Raw genomic sequence first — 13,804 nt, 5'->3', positions numbered from 1 at the left:
ACTGTTTTCAGTGCAAGTTTGTGAGATTATATATTTTTACCTCAAGGAAGATAAAAGTGGTTGTCCATAGAAAATCAATAATATTTGACAGCATGTGTCTTTTAATATTCATATTCAAATGCAAAGCTGTTGGAGGAGGAGACTCGGACACAAGGACACTTTTGTCAAGTCGACGTTTTCGAAGTTTGTAGCTCTAAACTAGCTTGAATCAAAAATATTAGTAACTTAAAGAAATACTTTGGCATATTGGCAAATGTGCGAGATGAGAAGATCAAATCTCTCATGTCTGTTAGGTAAATATATGAGGTTATCGGCAGCAGCAGGTTTGTTCTTTTTCATGAACAGACTACATCTCAGCCCGTTAACCTTTATTCTGACTGTTGCCCCAGCAACATTTGACATGCCTGGAAATCTCACCTGCCAGGACTTTGCACACACTTCTTGTTACATCACTTCATTATGCACAAACATCAGAGGTCATGAACGTTCATATAGAGTAATCCTCTGACTCTCCAGCGTCCAGTGGCTGCAGACGTTCAGTGTTGTTTGAGCAGTGGAGTGTAACTCAAACTTGATTGTACTTTGCTTTCCTCTGTTATACACTGTAGTTGGGATTGAAAAGGTGTCATCAGCGAATATATATATATATATATATATATATATATATATATATATATAAATTGCTGTTAATTATGAGAAATTATATGTAGAGTTAGATATGTTTTTATTGTTTCCATGTATTTTGTTTTATTATCGTTTCTGCATTTCCCCCCCTTTTTTTCTTTTACACTTTTGTTCGTCCTTAGCATATCTGTATACAATAAAGTCAACATTTCACAATTTGTTTTTAACCCCAAGTCTTTATTCATTTTCTTTTTTTGTTTCAGTGGTTTATTTACAAATGATTTCTCCAAGCCTATAAAAGCACATTTGATCAGTCTGGATCGCTTAAAATTGTAGCTTCTTGTTATCCGACCTTTGACCCCTCTTTGTTTATTACATTTCTGTTATTGGACAAAAAGAGTTTAAACTTGTGTTTGCTTACTTTCTTTACCCTTGAACTGTGTTATATAATACATCGTAACTGTTAACCAGTGACTACAACACTGTATGATCTTTTATTAGTATACTAATATACTTGAAATGCTTTCAACTTTTCTGTATTTTTACTTTAAATGGAAAATATAGAATATATTCTGTATTTAAACCCTTTTTTCCCACTTTATTATATTTGTGTTGCTCATGAACTTGTGTGCAGTGTCTGGTTTTACCAGCAGGCTGCACTCTATACAACTATATCACTGAGGGCGTCTCACTGCTTCTAATACAAACCACAGCCAGTCACAGAGGTTTGTACTGATTTGCATCAGGTGCAGCTGATGCTCTGAAGCGACCTGACACAGTAACAAACTGCATTCCTGTGTAAACGCACCTGAAACCAGATACTGTGACAACCGACATGTAAAACTCTTGCGCCAAATTCTAAAATCTAGAGCCAAGTATAATTCTTTTCAGAAAGGAAAAGTGGTAAACACTTGGTTCACTGTTGCTGTGCAGGAATGTGAAGGATCTTAATCTTAATCTTTGGAATTTATGAGGAGCCAAAGCTGATTGAGTGACCCGCTGCCCGGCTGCCTGAACCCCCTACCGGGCGATACAGCATTCCCCGACAATCGTGCAAATCTTAAGAGTTGATTTAAGGTTAAAGTGTCAGAAGATAAATAAAAGGCACTTCTTTTTAAATTTCCCATTTAAAGCAACAAGTTTCTGACATTTTACCTTGTGAGAATATAATCCAAAGGACATGGTTTGGAGTTACTAATCTGCCTCCCCTCCACCTCCCCCTGGTCTCTTGTTGCTGTCCCCCTCCTGGACTGGCTGGCATGTGTGTGGAATAAAGATGTGAGAGGCCTTTTGTCCCACTGGTTCCACGTAGCTGCTCTGCCCTCACACAGGAGAACAGGAGCTCTGGGAGACACATGGCTGCTTAGAGGATTAACAGACGAAGAAGAGAGGACCCCAGTCCACTCGTCCTGGACCTGCACTAGGTATCAGATCAACCTCACTGCTTTGAATCAGTAGTGACTTTTTGTAAAAGAACATTTGAATTCCTCTGATAAAAGCTCGCTGACTAAGAATGCATCAGGCGGCACTTTGTGTGGGATTGTTATTAATCAGGCTAAACCTGAGGGGGAGTATTGGTTCTAACTGGCTCACTGTGATACTTTATGTCCGCTTTCCCACTTTCCAGAAGACATATGAGTTGTCATCAGAAACCATTTTGCTCTCTGATATGGATTCAACCTGCAGCTCCTGACGTTTGCTGAGAGGATTGTGAGGAGGAGACGCTGGAGCATTCACACAGGTACAGTCCTGCTGCTCTGTTTTCAACTAATGCAGACGTGCAGACCTTAAAGCTCTGAGTGAGTTCATAGTGATTCTTTAAACATCTCCACGTCATTTTCTATGCTGATGGAAGATTACTGAGAGTCTGAGGTCCTTAAAACTGTTGAATATTGTTTGATATATATATATAAACTTTAATACATAATTTTGCAGTTTACTGATATAGGGATGAATTTAAAGGTTGGTAAACTATAATGATAATTATTACTGAAAGTAAACACTTGAATCTTGAAACTTATCATTTGTTTGATACCATTTAATATAATGTGTAATATAAACACATCTAAATATACAAAATGTAATTATGATTTATATGATATAAGTGTGTGCACCAAGTTTAAAGGAATAGTTTGACATTTTGGGAGGTATTCTTGTTCCTGTTGAAGAATTAATCTTTATCTTTAGCCTGAGCTTCTTTTATTTTATTGTCTACTGTGTGTATTGTCTGCTTTTCTAGCAGGAAGATAGAGCGGCAGACCAAAGTTAAGTTTGTGATGGAGGAAGCCGCAGAGGACGGAGACAAGATGACCAGCCAGCAGGTTCTGTGTGTCCTTGATCAGGAGACCAGGAAACGCCCGAGCATCTCCACTCTCAAAGTACTAAATCTGTAATCAACTGGTAACAACTTCACTTTATTGTCTCCGAGGAGATTTCTGTCTTTCAGCCAATTAAAACATAGAACACAGAGACATAAGCATGTGGACTCCAGTACAGAACATAATAAAATACAACTGGAAACCAAGAGTATGCCATGAGGACAGATGGATGGATGATTGAGATCAGTTTTGGTCAATTGAACATTTTCAGAGAGATACTTTCCCCCAAAGTAGGTGGAATCAAACCAGAAGCTGATTTTGATGATATTTTCGAAAATCTTGGCAAACCACATTTCTCCTCTGGATCAGGATATTAACTTTTGTCAAACACTTCAGCATCAGTCCTGAGCTTCGGATGATTGCAGCACTACATCAGCATGTGCAAAGTGAAAAAAGCATTTCTCCCAAAACACATTCATACAACAATTTCATCCAATACTTTGTTCCTCACGGCCCTTTGCTCACCAATCCTCACCAAATAAACCCAAACGGTAAAATGAAATAGACACACGGTTAGCAAGAGAAGTCCCATACCAGCCCAATCAAGATGCAAAACTAAGGTATAATAATGAATTGCTGTACAAAGCAGAACATGCAGGAGAGTCGCAGTAATCCCAGATGGGAATTAACTTGGTAATAAAGGGACTGCAGGGCGCCCACACAGAGTAAGAACAATGGAGGAGGCAGAAACCGTTGAGCTTTATTAGTTTGAGGATTATTGTTAAAGTTGCTATGATCGATATATTTATAATAACTTTGTATAAAGGTTTACACATTTGACATGTTTTCCTGATGTAGCGTGCAGTGGATATTTATAATGACTTGTGTTTGCGCTTGTTTTCTAGTGGTTCATCGTGGCGCTGTCCTTCGCCTGCTTCTCCAAGGCTCTGACAGGAACCTACATGAAGAGCTCCATCACTCAGATCGAGAGACGCTTCGACCTCTCCAGCACGCACGTCGGACTCATCGATGGCAGTTTTGAGATGGGTACCATCTATCTCTTAATTCAACCCTTCATCTTCTGTGCATCGGAGCCATTCTTTTGTTTCTGTCACTTTTAGTTTGACGGTTCTCGGGATGTTTAATCTTCTGCTCTCTTTGGTTCTCCTTCTTGTGTTCAGGCAACTTGTTGTTTCTTGCTGTGGTCAGCTATTTTGGGGCCAAGCTTCATCGGCCCAGACTCATTGCTGTAGGCTGTTTCCTCATGGCTGTGGGGGCCTTTGTCACCGGCCTCACACACTTCTTCATGGGACGGTAAACGTCAACAAACACAGGATTTTAGAAACTATTCTTGAAAAAAACAAGAATAGTGAAAAAAGACTTCCAAATGTCTCTTTGTGGTTTCCACAGCTACAAGTACAACACAGTCATTCAGCTTTTCCAGAACGACAGTGTGAACATCGCCCCCTGTGCGGATCCACTGAAAACAGAAGTACCTGGAATTCAGATACAACCTTCTGTAGAAGACAACAAAGGTACGTTTGCACGGACACATCGGTAATGTCCGTTAATTATCTCCGTCAGGACGAGCCCCTAATCTCACATAGCATTGGACCCATCAGCCTAACACTGTCTGTGCACATTTACGACTGTATGCTCAAGGAGCTCTCGTGGTTTTGGTGATTCACAACTTATTGACTTTTTTATACATCATTGACTGCTGAGTCCTCTCAAGTGGCCGTTGGAGGCCGCGATTGATCAACAGTGCTTCAAAAACAAAAGGCATTTCCGGCAATCGGCTAAAAAACAAGCTTTACCCAATCTGTTGAAAGACACATTTTGACATGTTTGATCGTTCATCCTCCAGCGGAGCCTCTTACTGGACTGAAATATCTCAATAACTATCAGATGGATTGCCATGAAAGTTTGTTACGGAGATCGATTGAGCCTTGAGGATAATCCTACTGAGCAGAAGTGAAATATTTAGCATCTAAATGGATTAGCAGAACAATGAACAGGAATTCATGGTTCCCGGATCCTACTGTCGATTCCATGATTTTCTTTCTCTATCACCATTACAAGGTTGACATTTCTTGTTTTAATGGAGTGTAATGCTGCTGGCGTGGCTGCACTTATATCTTGAACAGAAGAAGGAGTGTAGCACAAGAACTGCCCATGGATTAGGATTAAACTATACTTCAATGAACAAGAAACCAAAACAGTAGCATATACAAAGAAACTTAACATGAAGCTTTAACAGCTGACTTCTCTCAACCAAGTCTGGAATGCACTGATCCTAGTCTGACCTTTAAAGCCTCTCACTTCCCGTCTACATACTGCACATCCGTCTGTATGCGGACTGCAATATGACGCCGTATTAGAGCCATCGTATGTAAAAGATAATCATATTTACGGAGCCGCGGGAGGAGGGTAATATTCAGAGAGAAACTAGATTAAAGTCGTAGATTTGTGACTTTATATTCTCAGAGAATATTCAAATTCTTTTTTTACCTACTGGCCCTGATACGTCATCATAGATGAAAGCTGGAACCGTCAGGTCACTCTGTAATATTCATGGTAATAAATTCATCTTGGACACACGTTTGTTTATTGTATTTTGTTGTATTATTTTGAGGAGCTGAGCTTCAGTTGAAATGTTGCTTCAGTCCTTCTATTGTTGAAACATAATTAATTCTTCTTCCTACAGAAACACATCATACACACACAGAATGGAACGTGTTGATCCTGCACAGATGTGTTTACGCAGAAACACAATGAGGACGTCACATACAAAGCAAAGATAGACGAGCTTAAAGCCACATCCTATTACACTGATATCAGATCTCATTCATACATCTACTTCTCAGTGACGAGAGCTTTTCATACACATGCACCAAAGACTTCTGTGAATGGTGCACACACACGCACACACACACACACACACACACACACACACACACACACACACACACACACACACACACACACACACACACACACACACACACACACACACTGTAACACAATCCATATCATGTTTGCTGTTGTGTGTCTCTGTGCAGCCTGTGTGAGGGAGTCCGGCTCCAACATGTGGATCTATGTGTTCCTGGGGAACGCTCTGCGTGGGATCGGAGAAACCCCGGTCACACCTCTGGGAATCTCTTACATCGACGACTTCGCAAAAGCGGAAAACTCGCCCTTCTACATCGGTAAGAAAACATTACTCATGTTGGGTTTGAAATGTCATAAACTGTGTTAACCAACAGACACATTTACTAAAACTTACACTTAGATTGAAGGTATTTTCTAGTCATGTGTGTCCTTCACACAGCTTGTCTCCAGACCATCACTCTTCTGGGCCCCATGTTTGGTTTCCTCCTGGGCTCCTACTGTGCCAAACTGTATGTTGACATTGGATATGTTGATATCGGTAAGTGTAATGTGTTTATTTTGCAAGAAGAATGTATCGACAGTTATGATCAGTCTTGACTGTAAAAGCTGACGCTACCTTAATTGGCTGGCGAGCATCCCTTGGCCTTGGCTCACGTGACCAGCAGATCCTGCTCGGTGTAGGATATGATGTCGTTCTCTCTCCGGCTGATCAACGCAAAATGTAAAGCCTCAGCGCTGGCCTTCCCGCCTCCCTAATGAAGCTTTTTAGTTAGAATGTAATATTTTGACTCAAGAGACAAGAGACATGGTTGGATCTTTGGTTCAGACTGAGTTTGACATGCTGCCATAAAAATAGGCTCACACCTGTCCAAACAGGTTAGTGAGGACTCTTCTGTGTGTCCCTGTGAGGAACTGTCTAAACTCTCATGGTTAGAGAAGGTAAAATCTATCATTTATTTGGCGAACAAACTCAATTAGTCCACCTAAAGTGTGCCATGTTGCCACGAGAGTGTCCCATACCTGGTAATTAAGACGCAATTAGTCTGTTTTTTAAGTGAATTTATTGATTGAAATGTCAACACACATCAGGCTTCCTGCTGTGCACTCACTGGAATGCTCTTTTCTGACGTCCAGAAAGTGTGACCATCACTCCTAAAGATGCCCGCTGGGTGGGCGCATGGTGGTTGGGCTTCATGGTGTCTTCCGGCCTCCTGCTCCTCTCCAGCATTCCCTTTTGGTTCCTGCCCCGCTTGCTGCCAAAGCAGGGGGGAGAGGACGGCAAGCCAACTTCTGCACATGAGACGCTAGATGGGACAGAGGAAGCCACCAACAATCATCACAACCTCAAGCTAACTGACATCGCTAAAGGTGGAGACAATCCTCCTCCCATAACAGAACGCTGATAACAAGATTTGATGTTTTATAAAGTGATTAAATGTGTGCACGTTCATGGTCATTGCTTGTATTTTTTACTAGATGTTCTTCCACAGGGTTTCTTCCCTCGCTGAAGCGCCTGTTGGGAACTCCTGTCTACTTCCTGCTCCTTTGTGGGAGCATCCTGAAGTTCAACTCTTTCATTGGCCTGTTCACCTTCAAAGCCAAATACATGGAACAACAGTTTGGACAGTCTGCCTCCAGAGCCAACTTCCTCATAGGTACAAAAATAAATAAATTGGATAATGTTAAATGCTCAAATGTAGTGTTACAGGAGGTAATTGTGTTTGCTTACGAGCTAGTATGAATTGTGTTATAAGCACTTAAGAGTGAACACTTCTCCCTTGGGAGCCAAAACCTCAATTCACTCAAGGCTAAATGTTTAATTACATTTAAATAGATAAAGAGATGTGCACACATTCTGTAAGAAAGTAACACAAACAAAACCTTCGAAAAATCTAGAAACATCACAAAAATGTACGCTTGGCTGAGGTGGAAATGTTTGTGCATCGATAAAAGCAAAATAAAGTGAATAAATTCTGACGTACATTAAGCATGTGACTTCAACGTCCGCTGAAGAAACGAAAGATATTCTCCTCATCCATTTTCTACATTGTTTTTTCATCGCTTGGGGTCAGACTCTTTTAAATAATCATGTTGCACTTTCTTCTTCTGCAAAGTTTCCCGACTGGACAAATGACGCCACCTACTGCTTACCTCGATGAACATCTCCTGATACTCGCACACTGGTAGTGGATGTGAACAAGAATTAATTAGCATTGCCTTAAAGATTAGGAAGTAAGCTACGTGTACTTTAGGTAAAGTTCTAAAGGTCAAAAGCTTTTGGCTCAAAGCAAAACCAAATATGTTCAGGTGTCTGACAGTGAGAGACGATAAGCGTCTCAGTGTCCGGACCCCCTCGTGTTTTGCTTCTAGGTGTGTTGAACCTGCCTGCGGTGGCGTTGGGGATTTTCCTGGGAGGACTGCTGATGAAGAGGTATAAACTGAGTTTGGTGTCGGGAGCTCAGCTCTCCTTTGCCACTTCCTTCATGGCGTACCTCCTCCTGCTGCTGCAGTTTGGCACCAAGTGTGACAACCTCCCCATGGCTGGGCTCACCATCTCATACAACGGGTCAGTGCTGAGGGTTTGTGATTAAAGATGACAAACCAGAGGGACTCCTTTTCACAGCCTCAAATTACAATTCTGATTGTTTTTTTAGGGGCACAAGCTGCAGCTGATATACAATATAAACCCTCTATGCCCAGCAGGACGCAGCGTGTATCATCCGACAGGGATGTGCTCTTCTCAGAGTGCAACAGAGACTGCTCGTGTTCGGCAGAGGAGTGGGACCCTGTGTGCTCAGACAGCGGCATCACCTACATCTCTCCGTGTATGGCTGGCTGCCTCAGCTCCAGTGGATACGGCAAGAACACCGTAGGGCTGCACACAAAGAAATGCTCTTTTTAAGAATTTCCAAATAATGGTGACTAAGGTTCACTATACCTTTTATTTTCCTGACTTCATCAAGTCATCCCGCTACACTGCGGTTTCTCTGTCTTCACCAGGTCTTTCACAATTGCAGCTGTGTATCCGCCTCCTTGCCAGCAGGCAGCAGCTCGTCCGTGCGGCTGGGTCAGTGTCCTCATACAGAGGACTGTAGCCGTAGTTTCACCTCCTACATGGCTGTGTCTGTTCTCAGCTCCTTCATCAACTCTCTGGGAGCCACACCTGGCTACATGGTCATCATACGGTCTGTGCAGGAGGAAATAATGATAACTGGGAATATTATTGCTTCTGTAGATCCTTCTTATGATTTGAGGCTAGGTGAGCCGCGAGTGTCATCATGAACATCATCGCTCAAGAAAGCAAATAAGCTCATTACCCAAATTATAAGACACTGATTGCCGTCGCAGCGTTCTACAAAATGGTTCATATAAGTGACCTGGTGATGTTTTGTGATTGCAGATGCATCTCACCAGATCTCAAATCCCTTGCGCTGGGTATCCAGACGTTGGTAACTAGGACTCTTGGTAAGCTTCATTACTTTCAGTTGAGTTTTTTGATTTGTAGTTTGAGTGCATAGTTTTTGTATTAGTTGCAATAGTGTAACTAGATGTTTGTGCGATCCCTCGTCTGCAGGTGGACTTCCTGCACCAGTGTATTTCGGAGCCCTGATTGACTCAACTTGCCTACAGTGGTCGGTCAAACAGTGCGGGGGCAGGGGAGCATGTCGCATCTATGACTCTGATATGTACAGGTACGCCGTGAGTTAGGGTTGTTTCTCCAACACTTGAGACACCATAGAGAAATAAACGTTTGTACTTTATTGCCTCCTGTCCATCTTCTCTCATTATTCTCAGGATGATCTTCCTCGGTCTGCTTACTTGTCTCAGTGGTTCCTCGTATTTCTTCATCATCGCCGTCATCGTCCTCCTCAGAAAACAATTTGGGAAACCAGAGCGAGAAACGCCAACGCCGAATATAAAAGCTTCAAAGGAAAAGGGAATTGAACTTCAAGCCCCATCACATACCAATGAGGACCAGCCTGGTGCTCCACAACCGCATGAGGCTCCCAAAGTGTTGCTTAGGATCGAATCGGAGGACGGAGGGGAGCTTCACAGTAAAGAGCAGCTACATGATGGCAGCTCCACAAACAGCCCCCAGGAGAGGAAACAGCCTCCACCACTGACAGAGAACACTGTTGAGACCACTCCTCTTCCAAGTGAGGAAGCAACGATAGAGATGCACGGGCTGAAGTCAGAGGAGGACGTGCAAGAGGGAAAAGACAAAGAGAGAAATGCACAGGTGGAAAAAGAGGACCGTCTCACAGAGGACGAGGAGTTCGAGAAAGAAAGGAGCAAAGAGAGTGACGGCCACAAAACTGAGCTGCTCACCAATGTGGTCTGAAACAAGTGGAACCGCTCTAGAAATGTTCCTGAGTTTGGACAAAAGTCACATTTACTTAGATTGTGTAGGGGGGTTGCTTTTTTCCCTGGGTTATAGTATGCTTTATGCTAACAGTGTGTACTTTTATTACAGTGTAGAGATGTTATATAAGGAACAGTACTTGGTTTAAAAATGGAAAAGCGCCGGACGTGCACACATATACGAGATTCCACAGCAGCCAAAATGAATGTTTCTCTCTTTATGCCAGTAAATGAATCCTTGAATGTGTGACATTAGTGTCTCATTAGGTTTTGCAGATCTGTCTCAACACTCTACATGCAACCAATGCTAACACTATATCATGCTGTGGACACAAATAAAGTGGCTTATACACTAAAAGTGTAAATTGAGACGTACGGCCTGTCATTGTTAATTAAAACCAAAACAAATAATTAGAAGATGTTATAAAGCTGTGACGCCGAGAGGAACTGCATAATTAGGTGATGATTATCTGTGAGCTACCTCCATCACATCACACACCTTTCTGTGATCCATTGTTGATATAAAATGATTGATTACAGCAGTTTTAAGTTTGTCTCGACAACATTAGCCAGACAAAACAACAAACCACCAGCATTCCTGACAAAGGAGTCATTTGTTTTCCCAGTACAGGTAGGTGTTGATGACGTTAGCTGTATATATACACACACACACTGGTTACAAGTGCACACACACTAACACACAGTGTCTGTCGTTAAAGTTATACATCACGCCATAGTGAACACATCCCTAGTTTAAAATAATGAACATGAATAGTCATTATTAGACCTTTACTGGCACAGGCTATTTATCTGCTAATTCATTTTATCTGCTGTATAGAAGAGGAAGAGGAAGGAAGAGGAAGGAAGAGGAAGGAAGAGGAAGTGAGAATGGACTGAGAAGAATGTGTGAAGATGTGGAGGTTCACTGGACTTCCTGAGGGTCAGTTGTCGTGTCAGTCGCTTTCTTTCTGTGACTGGAGCACGACATTGAGCTGCCCCACCCGCCCCTCTTGTCTCCCCAAAATACCAAAGTAATCCAAGAGACAAGGAAACAGATGACAAAAGAGACATGTTTCCCCAGACTGTAGCTTATAAAAATAGACTTAAAATCCTACACATACCACCCACTTTCTTATTATCTCTCTTTCTCTGCTTTCATCCACCCTGTACTTTCATTCACGATTGTGCACATTAACCTTTCTAAACACCCTGCGCACATCCACTAGAGTAGTTCAATATTTAATAGGTTAATTATATATTAAATACACTTATTTGAATTTTTATCAACCAGCGTTTGCCAATGACATTGTTAGCATTGTTTGTTATTTGTGCTGCAGAAATCAGGGAAGTGTGGATTCGATCAAGTCACACCTCTGACTATACTGTACATGCAAACTATATAATACAAGTAGAGAAATCTAAAATATCTTGCCATTATATCTTTGTCTGAAGTTGCTGCAGGTTTTCTTACAGGAAACACGAGGAGGTGTTCATTGGACCTTGGTGGGTTTGGGGGTGTTAAATGTCCATTAGGACGGCACTATGTCTCTGTTAGCTCAAAGCTGCGGTGATAACCAGCAGCACTTACCAGCAGCCGGGCAGCCTGCGGTGGCATTTCCCCACTGAGCCTGTGGGATGAACGTCAGACACATGGTTAAGGTAGTCCTTTTGAATTTAATTTCTTTCTTGCTTTTTCTGATAATTGCATTTTTATGACCGCTCCTACAGTATATCTCAAACTCACTTCTGTGTAATCCAAACAGAGCCCTGCTTCAGCTGCAGATAAACATCTACCAGATAGTGAGAGTTAAACCTTGTAAACCACTTCTGTCAGCAGAGGAGTTGCGTACGAACACACTTTCTTCTGCTAAAGTTAGAACAAATGTAGTTGTTTATATACATGTATATTTGTGTTTATGTAATATATTCCCGTGCACCAATCAGAGTTTTGTAACATTTGACTCAAAGTCTGATTGGCCGTTGAGGGGTTATTTGTTTCAGTCACGAGTATTTTAACCAATAAATTAATTTTTGGCCACATGAGGGCAGCAGTTACAAGCTACAAGCATAAATAGTGGCGTCATCTTTTAAGTTGATAACGGCTAACTTCTCAGGGTAACTTTGTAGATGTTTACACATCCAGCAAACTAAATGCTCCGCTAAGTTTAACCAGGCGGCAACATCCGCGTCTGAAATGCGAAGCCAATGCAGAAATGCCTCTAAGTTGCATTCTCTCTAATAGCCAGCAGGGGGCGACTCCACTGGCTGCTAAAAGAAGTTTGATTGTATAGAAGTCTAAACGAAAATGACCCGACTCTCCTTTTAGTTAGTAATAAGTAAGCATTTCCTTGGCGAGTTGTTGGTCTGAAAAGCTAGTTTCAAGTCTTCTTCAACATGATGTTCATTTTTTAAATTATATTAAATTATATAAAGCAGCGTATGCTTTAACCAAGATGGCGACGTTAAAATGTCTTCTAAACCGTAGTCCACAAACTAATGGGTGACATCCACTTCCTTATATACAGTCTGCTGCGCAGGTAGCATGAAGTCCGTTTCCTCACTAAAAACAGCGTCCTGAAAATGACAATGATGAAAGCGGTGAACCAAAACAGTTGCCGACCGTAAAACCAAAACAATGAGCTGATAGACGCTAAAATGCTCTGTAGAGCTGAGGATAATATCATATAATATAATAAGGGGATAATTATCTGTGGGTTTGTCACTACGAACAACACCTTTCACATACATATTATTATCTGATCCATTGTTGATATAAATATATTGATTGTAGCATCTTTACGGTTACAGAAGTTACTGAGAAATACTTCATATTTCAAACCAAGTTTGCAAGAAAGTCTTGCGAAGACAAGACGATGAGAAAAGTGATTGCTAATTGATAACTATTCAGATTCCCAGGTCACGTGCGTCAAGTGCTGCTCACTTCATTAATTAATACTTGTTTGTGACGTGTCCCGTCAAAATAATGACACGCCATTCATTATTAACGATAATTCATCTTCACATTTATTATTCATGGTCGATGAAGCCCAGGGGTGGCAGAAGGAGGGCCAGAGTTTGGTGACCTAAAACTTCATTACGTGTCTCAAGGTAAATAGGAAGACAACTTTCCTCTCCCTGGTGTGGGTTTATGGTGGGTCAGTCCATCATGGAGGCTGATGATGAGGATGTTGACGTACGAAGATGTGCCTGTGTGTGTGTGCACTGTGGAAATTAGCATTGTTCTGCGTGTGCACAGGTTAGAGAGTGTACATTACAGTACAGCTGAGTGTGCTTATGACATGTATAAGACCCTCTTGGTCTTCCCTACCTCCCCCCTCGTCATCCCCATTCTGTGTAAATGAAAATGCATGGCTATATTTGGACAGAGCTGATGTCACAAGTGGTTTGAGCGATGAGCCTATAACTGTTGGAGTCGGTTTGTATGACAGTCCGACAAAACCTGGACTGCTACAGTGACGGACTGGGATCTGCTGGTTACTGGCTGACAACACAAGTAAGTACTCCGTCTCACTTCAGCTTAACTTGTCTTTTATACAGAAGCTGTGTCGAAGTCTAATTCTTATATACACATGGAGGCTACAGGAACT

At 41.8% G+C, this 13,804-nt stretch overlaps 1 protein-coding gene across 2 annotated transcripts; it reads left to right on the top strand.

The window, feature by feature from the left end:
- Nucleotides 1–2,006: 2,006 nt before the first annotated feature.
- On the top strand, nucleotides 2,007–10,209 carry slco1e1 (solute carrier organic anion transporter family, member 1E1). Of its 2 annotated transcripts, none has more exons than XM_029462024.1 (16): nucleotides 2,007–2,048; nucleotides 2,252–2,365; nucleotides 2,864–3,002; nucleotides 3,848–3,989; nucleotides 4,124–4,256; nucleotides 4,353–4,477; nucleotides 6,005–6,151; nucleotides 6,274–6,372; nucleotides 6,969–7,202; nucleotides 7,325–7,489; nucleotides 8,205–8,400; nucleotides 8,538–8,703; nucleotides 8,835–9,019; nucleotides 9,235–9,299; nucleotides 9,409–9,526; nucleotides 9,630–10,209. In XM_029462024.1, the coding sequence occupies exons 3-16, from the start codon at nucleotides 2,901–2,903 to the stop codon at nucleotides 10,174–10,176; spliced, it is 2,424 nt and encodes an 807-aa protein (XP_029317884.1). In that variant the 5' UTR covers nucleotides 2,007–2,048; nucleotides 2,252–2,365; nucleotides 2,864–2,900; the 3' UTR covers nucleotides 10,177–10,209. The 2 variants fall into 2 exon arrangements, with proteins under 2 accessions (XP_029317884.1, XP_029317883.1); XM_029462023.1 differs by having other exon boundaries at nucleotides 8,535–8,703.
- The last annotated feature ends 3,595 nt before the right edge of the window (nucleotides 10,210–13,804 follow it).

Source organism: Cottoperca gobio, chromosome 23 (assembly GCF_900634415.1).
Source record: "Cottoperca gobio chromosome 23, fCotGob3.1, whole genome shotgun sequence".
Taxonomy (NCBI): domain Eukaryota; kingdom Metazoa; phylum Chordata; class Actinopteri; order Perciformes; family Bovichtidae; genus Cottoperca; species Cottoperca gobio.
The sequence above is the reverse complement of the archived record's forward strand: the minus strand, read 5'-3'. Positions and strand labels throughout refer to the sequence as shown.

Coding starts and splice junctions, on each gene's coding strand:
- slco1e1 (XM_029462023.1), top strand. CDS start 2,901: ATGGAGGAAGCCGCAGAGGACGGAGACAAGATGACCAGCCAGCAGGTT. Junction 6,373..6,968: donor CATTGGATATGTTGATATCG/GTAAGTGTAATG, acceptor TCTGACGTCCAG/AAAGTGTGACCATCACTCCT. Junction 8,704..8,834: donor GTGGATACGGCAAGAACACC/GTAGGGCTGCAC, acceptor TGTCTTCACCAG/GTCTTTCACAATTGCAGCTG.